This window comes from Condylura cristata, unplaced genomic scaffold (assembly GCF_000260355.1).
Source record: "Condylura cristata isolate star-nosed mole 26May11 unplaced genomic scaffold, ConCri1.0 scaffold00030, whole genome shotgun sequence".
In the NCBI taxonomy this organism is placed as follows: domain Eukaryota; kingdom Metazoa; phylum Chordata; class Mammalia; order Eulipotyphla; family Talpidae; genus Condylura; species Condylura cristata.
The window spans coordinates 20,172,710-20,196,225 of NW_004567131.1; the positions used below are offsets into that span (position 1 = coordinate 20,172,710).

At 35.2% G+C, this 23,516-nt stretch overlaps 1 protein-coding gene across 1 annotated transcript in view; it reads right to left on the reverse strand.

Moving 5' to 3' along the window:
* The window catches only part of CUBN (cubilin (intrinsic factor-cobalamin receptor)), a 207,718-nt gene that overhangs the window by 16,111 nt on the left and 168,091 nt on the right, over window positions 1–23,516 (reverse strand). Inside the window, exons 57-60 of the mRNA XM_004691275.2 lie at window positions 22,184–22,384; window positions 21,101–21,230; window positions 17,698–17,915; window positions 3,581–3,789 (exon numbers count right to left, since the gene is read on the reverse strand). Coding sequence (XP_004691332.1) covers window positions 3,581–3,789; window positions 17,698–17,915; window positions 21,101–21,230; window positions 22,184–22,384 — 758 coding nt within the window. The remainder of the gene's footprint in view (window positions 1–3,580; window positions 3,790–17,697; window positions 17,916–21,100; window positions 21,231–22,183; window positions 22,385–23,516) is intronic.

The following is a 23,516-nucleotide window of genomic DNA, read 5'->3' on the forward strand; positions in this document are numbered from 1 at the left end:
TGGGGTGGTGGTGTCTCAGCTCAGACAGCATTATGGGTAGAAAGCTTTCACCAATTAATCTCCCTTTCTCCCTGGGTTCCCCCCTTTTCATTTTTTCCTTTTCCCTTTTGAAAATAAATCTTTTATTAGCCTTTGTGTACTTGCAGTTGAGTTTTGGCCTAAGTTTTTTTTAAGTGTATGGGTAAGGACTCACACAAATGTCACCCAATTTCATTTTGGGGTTGCCCTGTAACATCCTTACTTCCTTTGGTAGGCAGCTCCCACAGAAAGCATGTCCTAGTGATTCTCTTCCTACAGTAGGCACATGTAGGAAGTTTCCATGTAGGAAACTTCTGATCCTCAAATGAAGTCAGGTGTACCCTGCTTCTCTGTTTCTCACATTTCTTATTTTGTCAATAACATACATGCTTGCATGTCAGTCTTCATTGCTTTAGAGCCTCTTGAGGAACCATATCTCTAACAATCTACATCTTCCATGCTAGATACCATGCCCTGCACAAAATTATGCAACATGTCTCTTTAGGAAAAGCATGTTATTCACTTTCAACAGCAACTGCTCAGTTAAATACACAACTCACTGCATCCTGCAGTGATCCTAATGTTTTCCCAGCCAACCATTTCAAAAACAATAGTGATCTAATTATGAATGAATAATGGAATTGGCACATTTTCACTTGGATATATTTACCTGCTATATTGAATCGAATAAGGTTTTCTAAGATGCAATTCCATTTAATATCTGAGAAACAATCTAAAAAAAATCAACTGTACCATTTATCACAGAGAATCTCTTTAATAAAAGTACCCGAGATTGGATTGTTCTTTGATCTTGCCACTTTATAATAAACTTGAAAAGTTGCCAATTAGCATTCTTGCTTTCCCAAGAAAGAAAACAAATGAAGTTCAGGACAAAACATTTTTTTAAAAGGACATTTCATTTTGAAACTAGAAAATTCTTGTTTTTGATATTGCTATTTCTGTACTAAATGACTTAAGGGAATTCAGAAATTACTAATTGTTTTAGTGAGCTTATCATATCACAGTCATACAAATGGACTTTGGGGATAAATCTGATCAACCCTACCCCACCCTTAGAAGGATCACAATGAAAACATTCCATATAAGTTTATATTTATAATATTGTTTGTATAAAGTACCTTTTTTAAAAAAAAGATTTATTTATTTATGTACATAAGAACTGGGGTACAGGCCAGAGGTGCGGTGGGTGAAAGGATTCACCAGACACAGAGTGGGGAGCAGAACAGGCAGACTGATGAAGTACACTCCTGAGAGGAGCAGAGGGTGAGCCTGGAGAGGTCTGCGGCCCATGTGGGTCACCTCCATGGTGGGGGACCGAACTCATGCTAACGCAGCTGTGGACAACTTCCCAGTGTTATGCTAAATCCATTGGGCCACCCGGGAGGACCCCATAAATTAGTTTTTCAAATTCTAAGAAAAGGACATTTCATAGCCTTCATGCTTGTCTGGTGGGAATAAAAGCAGCAAACTTGTTCTTTTAATGTATGCTGAACACTCTAGCATATATAATCTTTATTTTTAAAACAGCCTTGCAAAGTAGATGTGATTATATGATTTCTTTTTTACTAGATAAAGTAATGAGTAATTGAGGAAATGTGAGAATTTACAGTTTCAAAATTGGATTTGAGTCCATTTTACCTGTCCTGAAACTTTTTATTTTATGTAAAATCAGGATCAGTCTTGAGCGTTAGTTTCACTGCTACTCTGGCGATTTTGGTCTCACTTTAAAAAAGACTCCAACCTGAATGGACGTGCTTTCTTATCTCTAGTTTTTTTGTGAGCGCCTCTGCTCTGGCTTCTGTGCCAATACTCTACTTAAATGGTTGTCAGCCAACCTGATTATGCTTTTCTTCTGAACCTTTCTTGGCCTCTAATTTACAATTTAATAGTATTGACTGCATGTCCTTGATAAGAGAATCCTGTCCCTTGACATCAGTGATAGCTCCACTATTCTTGGTCTTTATCCCCCCTCCCGCCCCCCTCAACTCAATTGCTTAGTGTTCTGCCCCCTCTGTCCTCACCAACTGCTCCCCGGGCACCTTTCCTGCAGTTAAGTGGAGCGGCTTTCTAGTTCCATCCTTCTCTCTCAGAGAAAGCATCATATTTTCAGATGGAAAGAAATGTTCTTTGGCTACGCTCGCTCTACTTAAGCTATTGTCCTGCTGGAATACCATTCAAGTCCCTGCCCACAGCCATGCCCTTATCTGCTATTGTCCAAACCAATAGTTAGCAATCCTACAGTCTCCTCCAAAAAGTACTGACAATCTTCTAGCATCCCAGATTTAATGCTTATCACAGTGAAAAGAAAAGATGGTATACAAATGAGTACTTGAATGTATATTCCATCTATGGCTTTCCCTACCCTATCCTTTAAAACTGATAGCTATAAAATCAACAATGTTTGAACTTAAAAGCTCCTGTTCGCACCAAACTTGTCAGCTTCACCATCTCTATAACATCCAATTTCTGGCCCCCTTACTGGTCACATTTCCTCAAGTTCTGACTCCAGACTGCCCCTTTATAATCCACCAAGAATTCTGGGTCCATATATATCTTAAAAACTGCTTGTACCATATCACTCACTGTAAAGCCTTCAATCACTTACTTACAACTGCATAAAATCTAAATTCATTAGTTGGAGTTTTCAAGAGCCTTTGTAATCTGGGTATTTCTCTAACTAGGTAATTTTGTTTATTGCTACTCTTTACCAGCACTGTACTTCAATGAATCCAGCCTGTTGAATCTTTAAAGAACATGCACATTCCAACTTCCATGCCTTTTTATTTTTATTAACCATGTCTTCTCACCTGACTTGAACCAACTTTCCCTCACTTCATGAAGACTTTTTTGATTATATCAGATTGTTGTGTGAACTTTTCTCCCTTTTAAACTTCCATGGGGCTTTAAGGGTGGATTCAGTGCATTAGTTAGCATTTAGATGCTGACTATCCCAATGCTGATTATTGATTTACATGTATCCTTTCTTAATTGTTCAGTCAGATTTAAATTCCTCAAGGGCAGAAATCTTGCCATATTTTTTATTTCCCTTCCCAGGATAGTAGTATATATTGATTGGTACTACTTATAATTTTTAATCTGAATTAATATAGCCTGATAGATTGATTGATACTAAACAGTCATTTAAAAATAAACAGAAAAAAAATTCTTGATTTACTTCTAATGAGAATTCAGGACAAGTATATTTTTCACATCAAAAGGTATTATGAAAAATATATAAGTATAATTTTCAAGCTAGAAAACTAAGGGGTGATTATATGCAGAAATTATTAAGTATAGCATTTACCACAAGTCCTTTGAGTATGTCTGCCCAACCTACCCATCTCCCACATGACAGCTCTGACAAGTCATGAAGGAATAGTGAATCTTAAGCTCAAGCTAGCAGCCATGGAAGGCATCCATACTAAATATTAATTTGATATGAAGATAGCACATCTGTAATATTATACATGATATCTTTGAAGGTTAGTACTACTCACAATTTTGTACTTACTAGATTTTGTTAAGAAATATCATCACTTACCTTTACATAATCATAAAGACATCTTTGAAAAACACTTGCTGCTTCCAGAGCAAATGTATTGAAGGTGAGTTTGATTAATTTGTTTACAGGTGCAGCTATGAACCATATGCAGTTTAAATTCTTGTCATATCTTCCATTGAAATCACTATCAGGAGAGGCAAATGTATCATTTGAACCTGTGAGATAACCACCACATCCTTGCATAGGTCCTGTGTCAAAACAAAACAAAAAACATGCATTACTATGCAGACCAAGAGAATCATGCTTATTTTACATGGAGGACTTTGGAAAATCATATAATTTCTATTTTCGGTCACACATTGATGAGGATTATCAGATTGTTCACTGGGCTTTGGTACACTAATGCCACTTGCTGTAGCTTCTTCATTACTTACTTCCTCCCTCTTCAGTTCTTTGGGCCCCTCCTTCTCATGACTGTTGCCTAGAAAAGTGGGTAACCAGATTTGTTCTTTTGTGCATTTTTATAACTACTTTTGCAATGTTATAAGATTTCCTCAATCCCAGAAAAATAAATTTTATACAAAATAATGTATTTGCATAACAAAACTGGTGAGAATATGAACATGTTTTGATCTGTTCTATTTTCATCAACACTATCAGATTATAAACTGAAATTCTGAAAGAATTTACCTAGCATCCTAAGAAAATTGGCCCCTGAGAAATCTTTTATTAAAACAGTTTGATAGGAAAAGGTTGAGAGACATGTAAAACTATAGTCCAGTTTATATTAAACCAAACTGTGTATCTGATTTTTTTTTCTTTTTCAAAAAGAAGGGGAAGCTGAAGAAGTTTATTGGAGAAAATAAGGTATTCGTTGAAATTCAGAATAAAAATGCAAAGGAAAAATAAAGAATAATTTCAAGATGATTAAATAGTGTACTGTAGAAAAAATACAGAACAAAATTCTTAGATTATAAAATTTAGTTTCATCCATTCCATAACCTCAGCCAATGCCTCAAAAAATGATGAAACAGCATAAAATAAAAACCTATTGAGAATATGAAGAAAAAGTGAAGATGAATTAAGCTCAGAATGATGCTGGTAAGAATAGAGATTAATAGATCTTCAAAGAAATGTTCATAAAACTTGCATTCCTCACAACAACAGCTCATTACTAGTTCCCAAGTCAAATTTTACTAACATTGGATTTGCATGGGCAAGTCTCATTCATTTTACTTTTCTGCGAACAGTAAAAAGATTGCTTTCAACATTAGGGGGCACTAAGATTTTAGACTTGGGTGGTGGGAGGAAATGCAAACAGCTGCAGCTCTCCTCAGACACAGGATGTCAAAGGTGCAGTTTTTTTCAGTGTATATGACCTCTTCAAAGAGTCTAAGTTAGATAAAACTATAGGTTAATTGCACAATCAGAGATTTCCGGAAGTTAAAAATGCTTTCAAAGGCCCATTTCTTGATATAGTTCTAGATGGTATATAGGACAAGTTATTCTGAAACCAAAGCAATTCATACTACTGTACTGCTTATTGCGAATAACTCTATATGGAACAAGCTAAAGCAAGAAATGTAGTTTGCACATCTTTTATTCCAATGTGGACTGACTTTATTTAAGGAAGCCACTTAAGCTTATTGACATGAATAGCAGAACCAAACAGAATTACTTAGGATATTGATGACCTGATAAATTTACTTATCAATTAAATAGTTTTAATATTTGGGAAATATATTTAGTAAGATTTGGTAAGATTTAAGATTATGGCATTTCCATAGCAGTGATAAGCCACAGATAATAATATAATTTAGAAAATGACAGATGCCATAAAATATGCAGAAAATATGAGATTTGTAAAGAAGGCGATTACTTCAGGTTGTGAGGATGCAGAAAGTTCAAGAAGGAGGTGACATCTGATCTTGGTTTTTAAGGATAACTAGGATACGTCCATGTAGTAATAAAATTGGTACTGGCAGTTCCAGACTGAGAGAACTTGATGAGCAGATGTTAAAGAAGCATAAATATGATAAAATGAACACATGAAGGAGAACAATGAGAATGCAAGATTTGGAAATAGTATAATCTATTTTGCAGAGTGCTTCAAATTATAAATTACTGGATTTGGTCTTTAGGCTTAACTTTACAGATAATAGGGAACAACTTGAAAAGTTTTTCTTCAGTTATGTTTATTGAGGTAACATTAGTTTACATTGTTCACTTAAAGGGTTTCTGATCAAAGAGTGGTAAAATTAGAATGCATTTGTATGATCTAAAAATGGCACCTGGTAGTAGAATCCAAATGTAGGGAAAAGGGATTAGAGGAGAGGAAACCAAGGTGATTTGGAGGGCTTTATACAGGAAGCTGCTCTCACTGGATTTTTCTCATTAATATATCAACTTCAAAAATTAAGTGTTATTGTAAGAAGTTTAAGCTATATATTTACCACTACTTATACATAAATTATTGCAAAAAGCTAGCAGAATAACAACTTTAATTGGGCACAGTCATTTCAGTTCTTCTTTGCAGTGGATAGGGTTCACTTTTCTGTCTACTTGATGTTAAGCTCGTCCTTGATAATGGAATATTAGTGGTCATGAAGTAGGAAGAGGCCTCAAATGAGCTTGTGCTTCTTGGCATGACCTTTCTGCTCTCATGATCCACCACGTCATGCCCTGGGCAACCACTGATAAAAGAGAAAGTTGATTCCTGTGGAGTAGATTTGAACCAGCCAAGTCTGTATAGTTTAGCACAGCCCACAAACAGAGTGGAGTAGAGACATGCAAACCAGCCCACAATCCCATAAGTGATAAAATTAATAAGCTAGGCATAATCCACTAAGTGGTAGATATTTTATATGTGGCATTATTGTGACAATAGCCAACTGATAAATATATATTCGAATTATCAACTTAATACATTAATCACACAGAACAAAGAAAATGGAGAACTAATATTATCATCAGACAATCGTAACTTACTAGTTACATAATGAAATATAACATTTTGAATAAATTACATAATTTGTATGCTATCAATATTAAGAGTAAATGCATTGTATGAGTACATAGTCAGATATTTCCAGTAAATCTAATATTTAAGTGTTTGGGTCTTTGTTGGTATAGGAAATGGTTATAATTGATCTAATTTCCCCACTTCAGTGTTTAAATACAGTACAATTATTCTGTACTTCTTCTGCATGCATAGCTAAACAGAAATGTAAATATATGTCTCTGGGAGAAATATAAAGTCATATTAACAAAAAGAGTTCTTAACAAAAAGTGCTATTGCCACAGCACTACCTCTGTATTTCAACAATAGCAGGATATATGAGGAAAACAGGGGGGAACTCTGTGACTATGAAATAAGTTCAAACATAAGAAAATAGTATTTGTTTACTATCTTGACATTTCAAAATTCCCCTTCTGTTGTTAGTATAAGACTTTAACCTTGACATATTGTTTAGCATCATAAATCCATTGTCTTCCTTATTTCTACACATTTTTTACCATCTACGGGCTTCCATCCATCAGCATCTATTCATCAGTCAAGTTGAGTCAATAGCACTTTATAATGACTCTTCCTGTCCCAAGAACAAATGTCTCTCTGTCTTCTCCAAATTGAAAACACTTTCTACAAAATAATTATTTCTTTAGAGAAAGAAAATGTTTGACTAAAAAAAAGAAAACATATCTGAAATATAAAGCTCTAGTAAGCAGTGAGATCAGGGTTGCGATCTATTTAATTAAAAAACAGTAACTGAATCCTAAATTATTTCTCTCCAATTATTAAACTCAAGGTGAAGCTGTAGCCAGAACAAATCTCATAAAGTAAGAGATATGTTATCTGAGAGAAAACATCTTGAACACTTCAGTGGAGATGGACACATTTCTAAATAGATACCTGGAAAATTGACATTTCTGTGGCTGACTTCACATGTAGCCGACATTTTATTGAGGTCCCCTGGATAGGATCTCTAACCCTCTCTGGACATCCACTTCTTAGACAGATGGTGGGCGGTTATCAGTGCTTATGATACAGATCAGCACTTTCCTGTTTGCCAGTGAGTAAGCTGGACCTTCAGGCTCTAGAGGAAGGCAGCAGAGGACACACAGGGAGTGGAACATAAACACTTAGAGCCGGCGCCTTCGAGAAGTGGGGGCACAGCAAGACAGCCGCCTCTTCAACACACAGAAACACAGGGCTAGAGCGCCATAGTCTTCTCTCAGGGTAAATCCTATTGTGATTTTCAAAACTGTGTATCCAACTGCATTAGAGCAGTGAATTCATTTAACAATTCAGCTAGGTTTCAGATGAAACTATCTTCTCTGAAGTCAAATCTGATTTTTTTCCCCTACTCTCTAATCTCAAATATATACATCTTGTAGGTATCATGTTTATGTTATGTTAAAAAAGAAAAATATCTTCATGGTTTTTGTAACATGAGTTGTATTATTTCATTTAACAATGTATGTTATTTTTGTAATTTGACTTTATTTGATTCACTTTAGCTATCCTAATTTAATACCTAGTCTAAGTTACTTTACGTTTCTACTTAGACTAGCAATATTAGGAAGCATAACATTAAAACAAAAGGTAATTCCAGCAGCCAATTGCTACCCATAGTCACTAAAAAAATAATAATGCAATATATAAAGAATTAGGCTAAAGAGAATTTATTATCCTGTCATTTATCTTGCATTATTTAGGTATAACAAAATCACTTGTATGTGCATCATTAATTCCATGGTAGAGAATTGTTCTCACCAAATTTGATATTTTAAAAATGATTTATTAAGCAAAATTATAAGGTTACCTTAGCTGACGCAGGTAAAATATTTGATATATTTGATACTACATCATATAAACATTCATACATCATATTACATTCATTATATAAACTCTCGGTGAACTAGGAGCAGAAGGGATTTTTTTTTTAGCTTCCTAAAGAAACATCTTCAAGAAAGTAATAGCTAACATAATATATAAAGTGAAAAAGTACCTATTTAAGATTTCTTATATATGATCATGAAAAAGGCAAAGGTATCTTTCCTCAGCATTCTTAGCCAATATAGTATTGAAGATTTTTGCCAGTGTAATGGGAAAGTTAATAATGAATGCTAACTGTATAAGAAGAAATAAAATCAACACTATTTGAAGATGTAGAAAACCCCAGGAAATTAAATAAAAACTCCAAGATCTAATAAATACACTTAGTAAGAACTCAGGACATACGAATAATACACAAAAATAAATTATATTTCTATAAACAAAGAACATATTAATTCAAAATTAAGAAATAATTTTTTTCAAAAGAAAATGAAATGCATTGGTATTCACTTAAAGAAATATACAGGATCTGCATACTGAAAATTACAGAATGGTGAAAGATATCAAAGAAAAATGGTCAACAGAAATATGTTTATAGATTGGAAACAGCATTTTCAAGATGTCAATGATTCCTATAGTGATGCAGAAGTTTAATGCAATTGCTAGCAAGATCAACCTTAAAAAACAAGAAGCTTCTTCAAGTAAGGTACAGGCTCTTGAGTAGCTATAACAATATTGACAAGAAAAATAAAACAAAACATTACTCCAATAGGTTTAGTTTACAGCTGTAGTAATCAAGACAGTATGACATTGATAGTTACACCACACATAGACCAAGGGAACAGAATACAGAACCAAGAAATAGATTCGTACAAATATGCCCAACTGATTTTTTACAATGAAGCAAAAGCAATTCAATGAAGGATGTTAGTCTTTTCAACAAATGGTGCTAGAGAAAAAATATATACATTTCAACCCAAACCACAGACCTAAATAAAACTTAGTTCAAAATGGCTCAGACAAAGTGAAAAATATAAACCATACAATATAAAGATCTCTTTAAATCCAGTAATGTCAGTTATTTTATTAGATGTAGACACATTAAATTATCCAACTGCATAAAAGACAGCATTAAAAAAAGTTCAAATACAACCTTTGGGATTAGCTTGAAATTGGAAAGGTTGAAAAATATACCACGCAAACATGAACAAAAGCAAGCTAGGGAAGTTACACTACTAAATCAGAAAAAGTAGGCATTAATGCAAGTAGCATTAGAAATGGATCTTGAAAAGTGATGAGTCAAGTCACCAGAATTACACAGTAATATAAAGTAAGTATGTATCATATTATGTTGCCTCAAATTAAAAAAAGGGCAAGCTAGCTCAGATCTTCCTACTGAGCTTCTAATTCTCACATCTCCATACCTTCTGAATATTAGTCAGATATCTTAACAGTCAAATCAAACCAAAATATATTATTTTTGCCTACAAATTCTGATCCTCTCCTTCATATTTGGATACTGGTGTCACAAGCTATAGTCCAAGAACCACAGGAACATAATTTGTTCTTGTCCCTTAATACCTTGCTCAGAGAATATTGTGTCCTATTAACTCTACATCTTAAGTATTTCTCCCTTAACTCCTTACCTTTTCATTTTTCTATTTTCATGCCGCCATCATCATCCCCTGTCTAAACTCCTGTAAATACTTTCCTAAATTTTCCCTGTCTGAAATGTTGCTCCTACATCCTCAGAGGTTCTAGAATGTGCTTTCTAAAAACAACTGTCATAGTACTCTCGCTCCTTTTTTCCTGTCTGACAGAACCTCCATGTTCAACCCTGCTTCTCTCTCCTGTTTCATCCTTATTATTCTCCACCTCATACCCAAAGCCACCTCACAGCTCAAAACTTATCAAAGAATGTACCTATCAGTTTCTGAAATGGAATACATTTGCAATTTTGCACATACTTTGTATAGGCTTTTTCTTGCCCACAGAATATCTGTTTTCCCAATGAATACTTTCATATCCTTCCAAAATAATTTGATATAAAGTACAAAATTATTGTATGCTACATGATTATTAGGGAATATTCTAGTTTGATCTTCCTCACAATCCTGTGAGATAGTTACTAGTAAGGTACTTACCTTAAAGATGAGAAAATCAAGATATAGAGAAGATTAATAGTTCTCTAGGACCAAACTAGTTAGGTTGTGGAAAACTAGCTTTGACCTTGGGAAGTTTAGCTCTAGCACTTACACTCTTAACCACCAAAATACATATCAGCATTTCTATCCTTGAGGCCCTGTTTTACTCAAGACAAAGGTAACTTCAGGTGCCTTCTTTTCTGCCTCATTCTTTTTGCATATACTTCAAAAGCATTTATTGTGCTGAGTTTACAATTATTTGCTTTTCCTTCTACTTGATAAACTTTATAAGGATACAACTGAACTCATCTTTGTATCTCCAGAGAAAAGTTCACTGCCTGCATAGTAAGTAGCTAGTGAATACTGTTGATTAAACAACAAAGAACTGGGTGGAAAATGTAAATAGTGATTACTGGATAGATCTTTCTAATCCAGGCTTATAAGGAAAATTCTTATAATTAAACATGTTTTGATTTATAAAGTTGTTATTATTATATTATAGACACCTATTATGTATATGTATGTGCATGTTTATGTATTTGTATAAGTGTATGTGTGTGTACATATATATATGTATATAGAAGTACGTATGTTTGTATGTGTATATATATTTTTTTATTTCAGCAAAATGACTTTTTGAGCCTATGTATTAACTGTTTTTAAAGCTAAATTTAGTTAACCTTGCAGCATTTGTGATTGTGAAGGAACAATTAGTGAAATAAAAATATCACTGAAAGTTTAAAACATTGCATTAGAGTTACTGTAGTGGGCAAATGGTTCTTTAAAATTTGCAATTCTTTAGCTAAATGGTATCAGCTCTGCTACTTAAGAAAATTTAATCTCTGTGTATTAGATTTCAGCAGGCAGAGCAAATTCAGGATACATTAATATGTAGAAACACGGACTTATGCACTCAACATTGGCAATCACAAAATCAAAAGTTATCACAAAGCTAAAAATGTTTAGTTTAGAGAAAATATGATTAAAACAATGTGCTATTTAGTAGTCATAATTAGTTTACACTATAAAAGATGTAAAATTCTTCAAACCAACCAAAATTCAACAAAAAGCAAATCGGTTTTTTGATAATGACTTAAACAAGGACATGGGATTATTTTGATATTCTTATTATTACATTAGATTCTGTACTGTGCTATTGATATTTCAACTTTTTTGACTAGGGTGGCACTATTATTTAGTGAGGACAGAGATTGCTTTTCCAATTCTGCTCAAAATTTGACAAGTGAGCTTAGCAAGTTGCTTACTTACATTATGACTTAGTGTTCCAATTTATAAACTAATCTGGATAAGAATAACAGTCACATTTACCTTATAGAATACTTGTCGGCCCTCCCTGGTGGCACAGCAGGTTAAAGCACAGCACTGAGAAGCTAAAGCCACTTCAGCATGATTTCAATTCCCACCTGCCCCGTGGCAGACCTCTCCTGACCCGCCCGCTGCTCCCCTCAGCACTGTACTTCGTTGATCTGCCTGTTCTGCTCCCCACTCTGTCTCTGGTGAAGCCTCTCACCGCTCCTGAGCCTCTGGCCTGTATCTCAGTTCTGTATGCACAAATAAATAAATCTTTAAAAAAGAAATACTTGTCTATGAGCCTTCACTGTGTTACCACTTTAAGGAATTTTACTAAATTGGAGGCCATAATTTGGGGATGGAGTGAAGTATTTTTCTTGTTATATATATATTTCTTTCCTTTATAGTCCAGTGAAATTACACTCCTCATAACTTTGAAAATTCTTTACCATTATGTCTTGGAAAGTTGATAAAAGATGTGACATTGGTCTATCAATATATGTCCATTGATATCAGAAGATAAGGTACTTTTACTACAGATATGTGATATTACTTGTAAGTAACAATATCATTTTCATTATAAACACTATAAATATATTTTAGCATTATAAAATTTGTCATATATTATATAATGATTATAATATATTTAATATATTAAATGATTGCATGTTATAATAGAAATACAAATATATTAATATGATATAAACTGTAATTATAATTTATTATGCTATTAATATGATTTAATAATGTTTAGTTTATAATGGTTTATATATTATTACATATAGTATATCATATAGGTTTAGATATTAAATATACAAATATATTATAAGTATTATGTTATTTATAAACACAAATGTATTATAAATAGCATATCACTTAGTATATTATTTAGAATCATGTTTCTATTCCCTATGGATAGGAAGAAACAATGACTACTACAGTTACATGCAATATTTATATGAATAGGATTTACCTACTGAGACAAATCAGATAGGTAATAGAAATGAGAAGAGGAAAGCCTTTCAGAACATCCACCCTCAGAATCTCTCTCCACCCCATGCATGTTTACTAGTTGCTCCAAAGGTGATGTGGGCTGATTTGGAAAAGAATAAAGTAGGAAACAGTCATGATTCAATTTCAAACATTTCGACAGCAAACAAATTCCTTACGTTAACATTTCTTCCTATGTACAATGGGACAACCCCTGTCTCATGGGTGGTAGTGAGCATTACATACATATAATTTTTACATATTTAAAGCCCCTCTTGTGGGTGTTCAGTGATAGGAGGTTGTAATCATTATGCTCTCAAATTTTCTGAGTTCTTCATTTGCGAGTTAGCAAGACATAAAGCTGCTGTATAACATTACAAATGATTCAAGTATTAGAACACAGAGAAGCATACATAGCCTGCAGTCCTAATATTCTATTTCTAAACAATTGATTTACAACCAATTGGCTTTAAAGAAAAAAAAAAAATACTGCCTAGATACACTGTACTTTCATGCTCCTGAGAACCAACATCAAAGCCCAGCTGATCTGTGGAAGGATAGTGATTTTTGCAGGGAACTCTGCTTACACATAATTTAACTCAAAATTCCTGATGAGTTTAATTTTGAGGAGGGCTTGGTAAGGTTTAATTTATACAGAATATAATGCTTCCCAGCTTTTCCTCACTTGAATGTTTTTCAAAGTGTTATGTTATAATTTGCCATCAACTCAATTTTATCACTTAGCTTGGTTTCCACAATACCATCTGGTTTTATTTTCCCAAAGACAGCCCTACCCTTCAAGACCAGAGACAGCAATCTGGTCATTAGAGGACAGGGAAGTGGGTGGAGAGGCGGGCGCAGACTCTAATGTTGGAATATTAGTTTTTGTAACAACTTTACATTTATTGATCTGGAATTTTACTCCTGCCTGCTTCTTTTGTAAGATTTTGGTGTACAAAGGCTAGGTAAGCCCATGGTTTCTTAATTGTATTCCCTCATTCTCAATCTAGAGAGAAAAACCTTTTCAATAAAACCCACAAAGAACAAACTTCAGATTACCTTGTCTTTGCTATAATCTCCCAAGGGATGTCCAGTCACCAGTGAAAGTTACAAGGTTTAAAAAGGGCGGAAATAGCCTTCCTTAGTCTCGTTTTCTATAAATGGGTTTTCAATTACAGCTCATCTCATTCTCAGTCTTTATCAGAGGGAGCAAAAGATATTAAGAGAACAGACAGACATCACTGTCGAGTAGAGACTCCATTATTGCTAGACTGAGTTACTTGAGCAGTAATTTATAAAATCATTCACATTATAATTCAACTATCTTATTGTACTCATATTTTTAAAACTAATATGTTTTGGCAGCTTAGGCTGCTAAGAAGCACCTTGAGATATATACAACACAAATGTGGAGTGTGATTTTTAAGTAAAAAAAAAAAAAACTTAAAAATGACTAGATCAATTCTACATTTGTTGTTACACTTTTCTCCAGTTGTTGTGACTGTATTTTTTATTGCTTTGGCCCCTTAATCTCACCAGCTTTCTCAGTTCCTTTCCTATCCTCTCTTACAAGTCAATTTGTTTAGCTGCTTAGGTTTCCTCCCACCCTGGCCTCTTGGCTTCCGTTACTATATCTGGGAGGCATTTTACAGATGTCAAGGTAACAGGTAAAAATTCAGAGATCAGCTACGCATGACCCAAATGTTGAGGCTGATCCTGTGTTCCTAATTCTTTGAGAATGAAAATGATTTATAACTTACTACCCTGAGTAATAGTGAACTATATGAACCTTGTTGAATTTTGAGAATGAAGAGAATCTAAATACAATATGTATCTATATGTAAATGTACTGTATACTGTAATCATGAAGTAGGAATAATGTATCCAATTATCTTTTTAATTAACACAGTCCATGTTGGAGTAATATTAATGTATTAACTGAGACTTGGCTTTTGATTTTGACTTAAGCTACAAATTATATTTAAGTTTGTTTATTTATTTACTGCACTGGGTAGGTTTCAGTGGAAAGTAAGTAAGAAGGATTAAGAAATCATTGCACCATGGAGTGCTCCTGTTAACAATAATCCTTGTCACACAGCCTCCCTCCCTCACCTTGGAAATAGGGTGGAAGGGGTAATGGAGCCTTGAGGAATCCACCACCTCAATATTACTTTCTATTACATAAGTCTTTCTCTTTGAAATTTATTTATTTGCTGCTCATCACATTGTTAAAAAATAGAAAATAGTAATAATTCAACTTGTAACAATTCAAATAATATTTCAAATATGCATATAATTCAAATACATAACTTTTATATATGTATAATTTGTATACATGATATAATGTGCATAAAATATACTTAAATATATGCATATATTTATATATTTCTCAAATAATTCAAACTGCTCTTTTTTAGTGGATAAATCTGAGCTAGGAACTGGCATAGGACTTTTCTATAGCAGCTCACTAGGCAACCACATAGTAAAACCACTGGATGATAGCCACCTGTTTCCTGTTCTATAGCTTTTCCTGTTTGGCCATATCTCCATGTTTGCAGATTGTGATTCACTTTGTCTGAACACAGGGCTCTGGTAAATTTAAAACACATTTGCAAGTTTTAAATGCTTCCTGAGTGACACAGGCAAGCAGAGTCATGGCTGAAGCAGACCTGCTGGCAAAGGAAGGGTGGGGACTTGACTGGCAGGAGTTTCTGAAAACTGGGCACTCCTAAATATCAGTTTACACTATGGTAGATATCTACTCTGGCCAAATCGAAAGGACCAACAGCCTCTTTAAACTTCGTGGAATTAAAGAAACCAGTGACCATCAAATAAAAGTTATGCCAAGTGATAAGTAAGTTTATATGTGCTGCTTTGCAGAAGTGAAACAGTACAAAATTATAAAACTTATGTTTCCACTAAAAAATTGTCATTAAAGATCATTTAAAATTGCTTCTGAATTATTTCCAAGTGGTCAAAAGCATTTATACAGATGACAAAGAGGCAAAAGTCACCATCATGGAATGCATTGGTAGTACAATGCTGGCAAGTAAAGAAATTTCATTTCTAGCTTTCTGTACTTGAACCTTTTCTCTGTTACCAGAAGAAAAGAGTAATTGACTGAAAGTGTCCAGTGCTCAAGCATGAACAGTGCCTCTGACATGGTAATTTTTTCCCTTTTTGTGCTACTTCAGTTCAGTAAAAGCACAATAAGTTGAAAATTTATCTTCTTTGTAGTTCAGAAAAACACAGTAATTTAGTGAGCTAGGGAATACTGGCCAACTTGGGAAGCTTCATACAGATGACAACAGTGTGGGGCACTTATGCCTACTTCAGTGGTCATGTGAGAATACATTAGGACAAAGAAAAACAACTTGAAAGCAGGTAGCAGTAGCAAATGTGCATATATGCTACTCGATTCTAAAGTCTGTGCTGAAGGCGAATATATGAACTTCTTTCTGCAAAGAAATCTCCAAAGGAAAATTAATTCTGCTTTCAAAACAGCCTTCTGTATTTTGTATGACACTTCACTTAGGCAATTCTATTAAGTCAACACTTTTGTCTACTCATGAGACTTGCTTTCAAGTTATTGTTGATACTGCTAAGTAGGGTAGATGGAAAAGTGAGTTTCTGATATAATTTCTCATGATGTCTACAGTTTATTGGGAAGCCTTCAAAATACACAACTCCAAATGCTTTCCTCAGAGAATGTATAAAAAATAGCACTCCAAATATAAAGGAGTTTAAAGTATGTTCTGCTTTGTATCAGGGGACTGAAGATTATTCTACGGCATGGGGAAAAGAGAAGAAATGGATTTGCTTGAACGGTGAATCAGGTTTCTCTTTGTAGAAAACATTCAGATCTCTTTGAGTCTTTACATACTATGTGATCTGTTCAATGAGATGTTCATTTCCAAATCTATTCCTTAATCACATCTATATTCAAGTGGAAGAATCAAAACAACTTCTAGAGTCAAATGTAAATCATTTTAGACAATACAACTGTTACCATGAGTATAAACGCATAGCTTGAATTTTAAATGATTCAAAGCTCTAATTTTATATAGATAATTTCTCACCTGCAGGGGAATAAACAAGAGTGATATTTTTCATTTATCTTCACACTGTAGCTTTCCCTGCAACCTCAAAGTAACACCCAGGTCACTATCCTCTCTCAAATCCTCTCTTAAGCTTCAGTGTTCTATATTTCTGCATTTAGGTATCCCAACGTCCTTCTGCCCAAAGTATTCAAACCCAAATGCAATATTTCTTTCCCAGATCTTGTTACCACTGTCTAACAAGAAGTCATCTTCAACTCTTTTTCACATGTAACACATCAAGTTCCAAACACTGTATGTCCGACGTATTCTGCCTTCTATTTCTGAGATTTCTGTCCCTCCTTCTGAGTTAGCGCCCATTGTATCAGTTTAAGCCATTTCATTGCCATGCAGAATTCTGTGGCAAACTTCTTCTTTATCAGGCACAGGGTTCCCTGAGCCTTCCTCCAATGTGTTCAAACTGTGATCTTTCTAGAAATCAAGTGTTATTTAATCTTCACTTACACTCTCCAAGAATTTTCACTATTTTAAAAGTAAAGTCACATAGACTTTCTCTATCTGGCCCTTGCTTCTTTAAGTTCAACTTCCACCACTTCCATAGGTGATAATATGAGGCTCAGTCTCACTTGAGATGTTGCATAGACACTTTACCTTCACAATGTTTTAAAAATAAAAATGTCACACATAATTTTTAAAATCAAAGCTTTATATGACTTATTATTCTAATTTAAATGAAAAGAAACTAATTAGGTGAAAAAAATTGAGTGGAAAAGTAACAAAAAGTGAAAAATAGACTTACATGTCTAAAGTTCTTACCCAGTGTTTGCTGGAAAATTATTCTCCACCCTCTTGCTGTTTGAGATGAATCTGTCTTGAATACTAGGAGCACACTATTATTGCTGCTCTTAATATTTGGAAAAAGTTTGGAGCCACAGAATTTCCCCAAAAGGGGATCATTCATGCTCGAACCATCATAAATTGCCAGATAGTCATTGGAACATAAGGTGGAGGGAACCACATCAAAATAACTGAACCTGTGAAATGAACATTAATTGATGATATTTATTCAGACTTCCATGATATTTATTATACCTTTTTATCATACCTTTAGTTCTTATAAAAGTAAAACACACTAGGCCCTCCCTGGTGGCGCAGCGGGTTAAAGCACAACACCGAGAAGCTAAAGCCGCTTCCACATGAGTTCGATTCCCGCCTGCCCCGGAGGTGACCACATGGCGTGGCAGACCTCTCCTGACCCGCCCGCTGCTCCCCTCAGCAGTGTACTTCATCGATCTGCCTGTTCTGCTCCCCACTCTGTCTCTGGTGAAGCCTCTCGCCGCCCCTGCACCTCTGACCTGTACCCGTCTATATACATAAATAAATAAATCTTAAAAAAAAAAAAAAAAAAGTAAAACACACTAAAGGAGACTATTTTAGTTTAGATTGATAAAACATTAGAAACAACATACCACTTTACTGATTAGTTAAAAAGTTGAACCAAAATATTTTGAGTGACGACTATATGTGAAAAAGTAAGACATTTGCTGGGGATGTAGAATATGATACAGTTTTAGACTTCCAGGAATTCACAGTGAAGTACATATTGAGTCTCTTAGAGATTAAGTTTTGGTAAAGTGAACTGATATTTACTTATAATTTCAGCAACACTTTATTTTTTCAGTATCATTAAAACAGATGGCTTTCATTCTGCTCCCTTGTTCTGAAATTCAAGTGGTACTATACCCTTTGTTTACAGTGATAATTTCTATGCAGAGTGGAAGCTCTATTCTCATCCTGCGTTCTATTTCCCTCTTAAAATGGAGCTACTAGTAAATAAGGTTTTGTGCAACGATGTATAAAAACCAGACTCCTCTATGTGGCATAAGTAACTGCTCATAAAACAACGAATATCAAAACCAGTGCCCATTTTTAACACAGGTTTGAAAACCAGGAATGTGCAATGCTATTACTCACAAAAGAAATAAAAAGTGTAAAAACTAATGGTAGAAAATAATGAACTAATTCTCCAGTTTCATCTGATTGTGGCCACCAGAATTCATCTACTGAGGAAGCCCAGGACACGCCCCCACACCTCCTTCCCAACACCAGCAGGATTGCTTGCTCCCCTCTTCTTTATCTTCCCCCCCTACTCCTGGGCACAGTGGAGATCCAGCCTGGTGATGAGGTCAGAAGGCTGCTCTGTCATGTATTAGGAGCATGTGTGATATATATTTGAATTTGGAAGAAAATTTTACAAGTACCCACCAGCTTGCCGCCCACTGCAGTGATAGATGTGAAAGCCAAGGGAGAGATCGAGCAGCCTTGAGCCTGGTGGCAGCACAGCTGTGGTGGGCAGTGCCAAGCACCATGGGTAGATTACAGGCGTGAGCAATAGAATTGCCCCGTGAAGCCACTGTGTGTTGGAGCCACTTGTTACCTCTTATCACCTGACAGACATGTCATTAACTTTTTTTAATGGCCTGATTCATTAAGGCTTTGTCCTTTCAAGTTAACTATTCCAGGATTTCCAAGCAAGCGAGGCTTCCCACATGGTTTTTCTTCAGGGTTTTGTGGTGGTTTTACAGCTTACTCTTTTTAAAAATCTGTTAATGACATCAATATCCTACTCTCATTTTTAGAGGTTTCTTCCTCTTTATTGGTTTTTATTTTTTTGCTAACAGCTATACTATAATATATACTTTGGAATAATTTGAAAATATCTAATGATTCAAATGGATCCCTTTAAGAGTCTTAAGAGAAAAGGAATCTGTTAATTTTTTCTCATAAAGGTTTTCATTGGTGACTTTTTTCTCCAAACTGATGATGAAGAGCAAGATGAAAAAAATATTTTTTCTAACCCAGATAACAATGCCCTTATGACAGAACATGAGGACAGAATGATAGGTGGACAAATTCTGAAAACAAAATATTCATTCTTTATTCTTTATAGACATTTATTTTCCACAGCATGAATCCATAAGAAAAACAAATATTTGAGTTTCTAAGAGGACTCAAACATGTTTTGCTTTTTGTTTTTGTTTTTGTTTTTTTTTCAATCTAGCATAATTTCCCCCAGGAGAGCAGAAAATACTTGGAAAAAAAAAACACAAAACCTTATGTGGCAGGTACATTTTGGAGACTTACTAGAGGGTTTATGTTGTATTGCTGTAGTACTTATTATGTGTTTCATAGAATGCAGGTTCTTAGAAAGAGTATAAAAAATAATTTCCCAAACATGTTGATGGGAATACTGACTATGGTGAGCCCCAGCCAGCCAGGAAGGAAACAAAAAGGAATTTGCAAATTTGTAAGCATGCACAGTACAGATGCAGATATATAGAAAAAAATAGAAATATATGTAGAATTAGAGTATGTGTGTATGTATGAGTTTATGCATGAACAATCCTACATGTGCTAGAAGCAAACATTAAGTATTGAGCAAAAATGGCAAATGACTAGAACCCCCTGTGTGCCTCCATCTGGGCAGGTGCTTCCTTTATAGGCCACCTGCTCACAGCCATCTGGCACGTGCTGATTACTCTTTTTTTCTTAGGACTTAAATGTGTCTTTGTCCTGGTGGTCCAGTTTTCTTAAAATAATACCAGGTGGGAGTTGCAATTTCCCTTAAGGTCCAGCCTGGAGACCACTTATGTATAGAGTCTGATAGAGGAAGCAAATCACTTATGATGAGACTTGTTTTATAGCCCAAGAACGCACTTCCCATAGTGTATCACTTTGGGAAAGCTATTGGCCCTCTGAGCCTCAATATTATCATCAATAAAGTTAATAAGATATACCTTATATGACTGCTTTAAAAATAAAATAAGAGATTTAGGGAAAGTATAAAGTTCCTTGTTTTTAAGTACCTGACAAATAGAAATGGCTTTCTCTTGCCTACTCTACACACTTTGATTGAGATACACATTTTAGAACTTTATAACCCAATAGATGAAACTCCTTTGAAAATGGAGAAGATACAGAACAATCATTTTAATTGGTGGGATGCTTGTATTTCCTTCTAAATCACCATTGTCTTGTGTGGAGGGTGACAGACCCCTTTTCCCAGGTTTATACTACAATTAGTTACCCCTCTCTCCCTTGCTCTAGAGTCCCACGTGAATGTGCAATTAGAATCAATGCACTCCATCGAAAAAATTATATCTTTTACACAATTAGAGGCAAAATTATTTTCTAACAAAGATAAATTTGTCTTACATACTTCAGCTGAATCACCTTGTTGTCCCTGACGGTGATGGTATACAAACAGAACATGTTGTTAGGGTAGTCTGAGTAGGAATAGGCAGGGCTTTGGATGGCTCCAGAGGAGAAGTTGAACACCCCACCACAAGCTGCAACAGAAGATGGGGGGATATGCAGAGAACAGGTATTATTCATAGCATTGAAAAATAATTTTGATATATTCTTTACTATTAACCTCTTTTCCTGAGGTGGAGTGCATGAAGGGGTGGGGGAGGGAGGAAGAGATTGTTTAAAAGCAACTTAAAGCTCCTTTCATTGTGTTTATAAGTAATTCTGATCTTTTCCTTGAGGTGAGGGAAGCGACATTAAGGGAGTTGAAACAAAGAAGAGTGTTCATGACACATTTTGGAATGGAAATCATCTGAATCATATTGAGAGCCAGAGTGAAAATAATGAGAAAGAACAATTCAGTATTTGGGGTATAACTAAACTTCCCCTGTAGTTAACTGACATATTGAGAAAGATGACCACCATAATTGGAAGTTTAGAAAAGTCAGGGTTATTTTAAGCAGGGATGGTTGGTAATCTGGAAATCTTCAATATAATTCTAAGTCTCTTCTTTTAAAGAAATTTTGTAAGGTAAAATCTGTTCATTTTTTTTTTTAAAGAAAAATGTTGATTTTGAGGGGATTATGCACCTGATATTTTTTTCATGTAAAGTATTTGAACTCACTATGTTGGTGATGTTTGAATCACAATTAAAATTTCCTATCGGGGGGGCCCTCCCTGGTGGCACAGCGGGTTAAAGCACAGCACTAAGAAGCTAAAGCCACCTGCGCATGAGTTTGATTCCTGCCTGCTCCGGAGGTGACCACATGGCGCGGCAGACCTCTCCTGACCGGCCCGCTGCTCCCCTCAGCAGTGTACTTCGTCGATCTGCCTGTTCTGCTCCCCACTGTCTCTGGTGAATCCTCTCACCCTCCGCATCTCTGGCTTGTACCCCAGTTCTATATGAATAAATAAATAAATCTTAAAAAAAAATTTCCTATAGGAATTATCCAAGGAAGAAAAGAAAATTACAAACAACATTTTGGTTACTCACGGGTTATCCTGTAGGAAAGTCTGAATCCAAAATCAGTGATGTGTGCATTAGAGTAGAAGTTAAGAATCACTGGACCAGAGAGGGTGATGGGAGAAGGGATGTCATCACCACACAAGGTGGCAAAAGGCGTGGAAGCTAAACTGTAACCCCTGATTATTCGTACACCGTCATGGGCACAGCTTCCTGTTACAGTTGAGCGAGCTGTATGAAAGCAATAACCAGTATTACATACAGTCAGAACCAACATAAACCAATGAGGCTGGTTTCAGACACAAATGTGATAAAGATTCATGCCACCGACATAGAAATGAAATTGAGAATCGAGTTAATCTGCCATTATTTATCATGGTTCCAGAAAGAAATGTTCATCATAACTATCCCACAAATACTGGCATGAAAACACAGGTACAGTTTCACAGTAGAAAAATCCCACTTTGAAATAAGCACTTTCTTCCTTGATAAATTGGCTCTTTTAATTTAGTGATTATAAACTGAGCACATCTTTTCCTTCCAGGGATATTTGGCAATATCTGAGATATTCTTTACTCTCACACTGGGGTGTGCTGCTGAACTGAGTGGTTAGAGACCAAGGATGCTGCTAAACCTGCTGAATGTTCAGGGCAGCACCACACCCCTGGCCTCCTGCCATAGGACAAGTTACCTAGCCCAAAATGTCAATAGTGCTGCTCTCAAGAAACCAAGCTTGAATGTAAAGCTCGTGAACAGATAAGGGACTTTTATCATACAGTGGTAAATAGAAATTCCTTAATGTTTTATTGAACAACTATCATAAATATTCACATAAGAAATATTACCATAAGAGTTTGGTGTTTGTAAAATATGCATCATTGTTTTGCTTTCTCTGTACAAACCAAGTATACATTCCCTGTCTCAAAGAATAAATAAAAACTTAAAAAGGCTTTTATTGCTACAACTTATTCAGTCATATTTACAGGTGAATTATACGGTTCAAACATTCATTGCAGGGCCCTCCCTGGTGGTGCAGTGGGTTAAATCTCATCACTAAGAAGCTAAAACCACTTCAGCATGAGTTCATTCCCGCCCCAAGAGGTGACCACGTGGCACAGCAGACCTCTCCTGACCCGCCCACTGCTCTCCTCAGTGGTGTACTTCGTCAGTTGGCCTGTTCTGCTCCCCACTCCGTCTCTGGTGAATCCTCTCACCGTACCTGCGCCTCTGGCCTATATCCCAGTTCTATATGCATAAATAAATAAATCTTCAAAAAATTTCATTGCAATCATACAAACCTGATCTTTCATTGCCTAATTTCTGTTAGAATAAATAACATACCAGCATGCACTTATGTGATTAA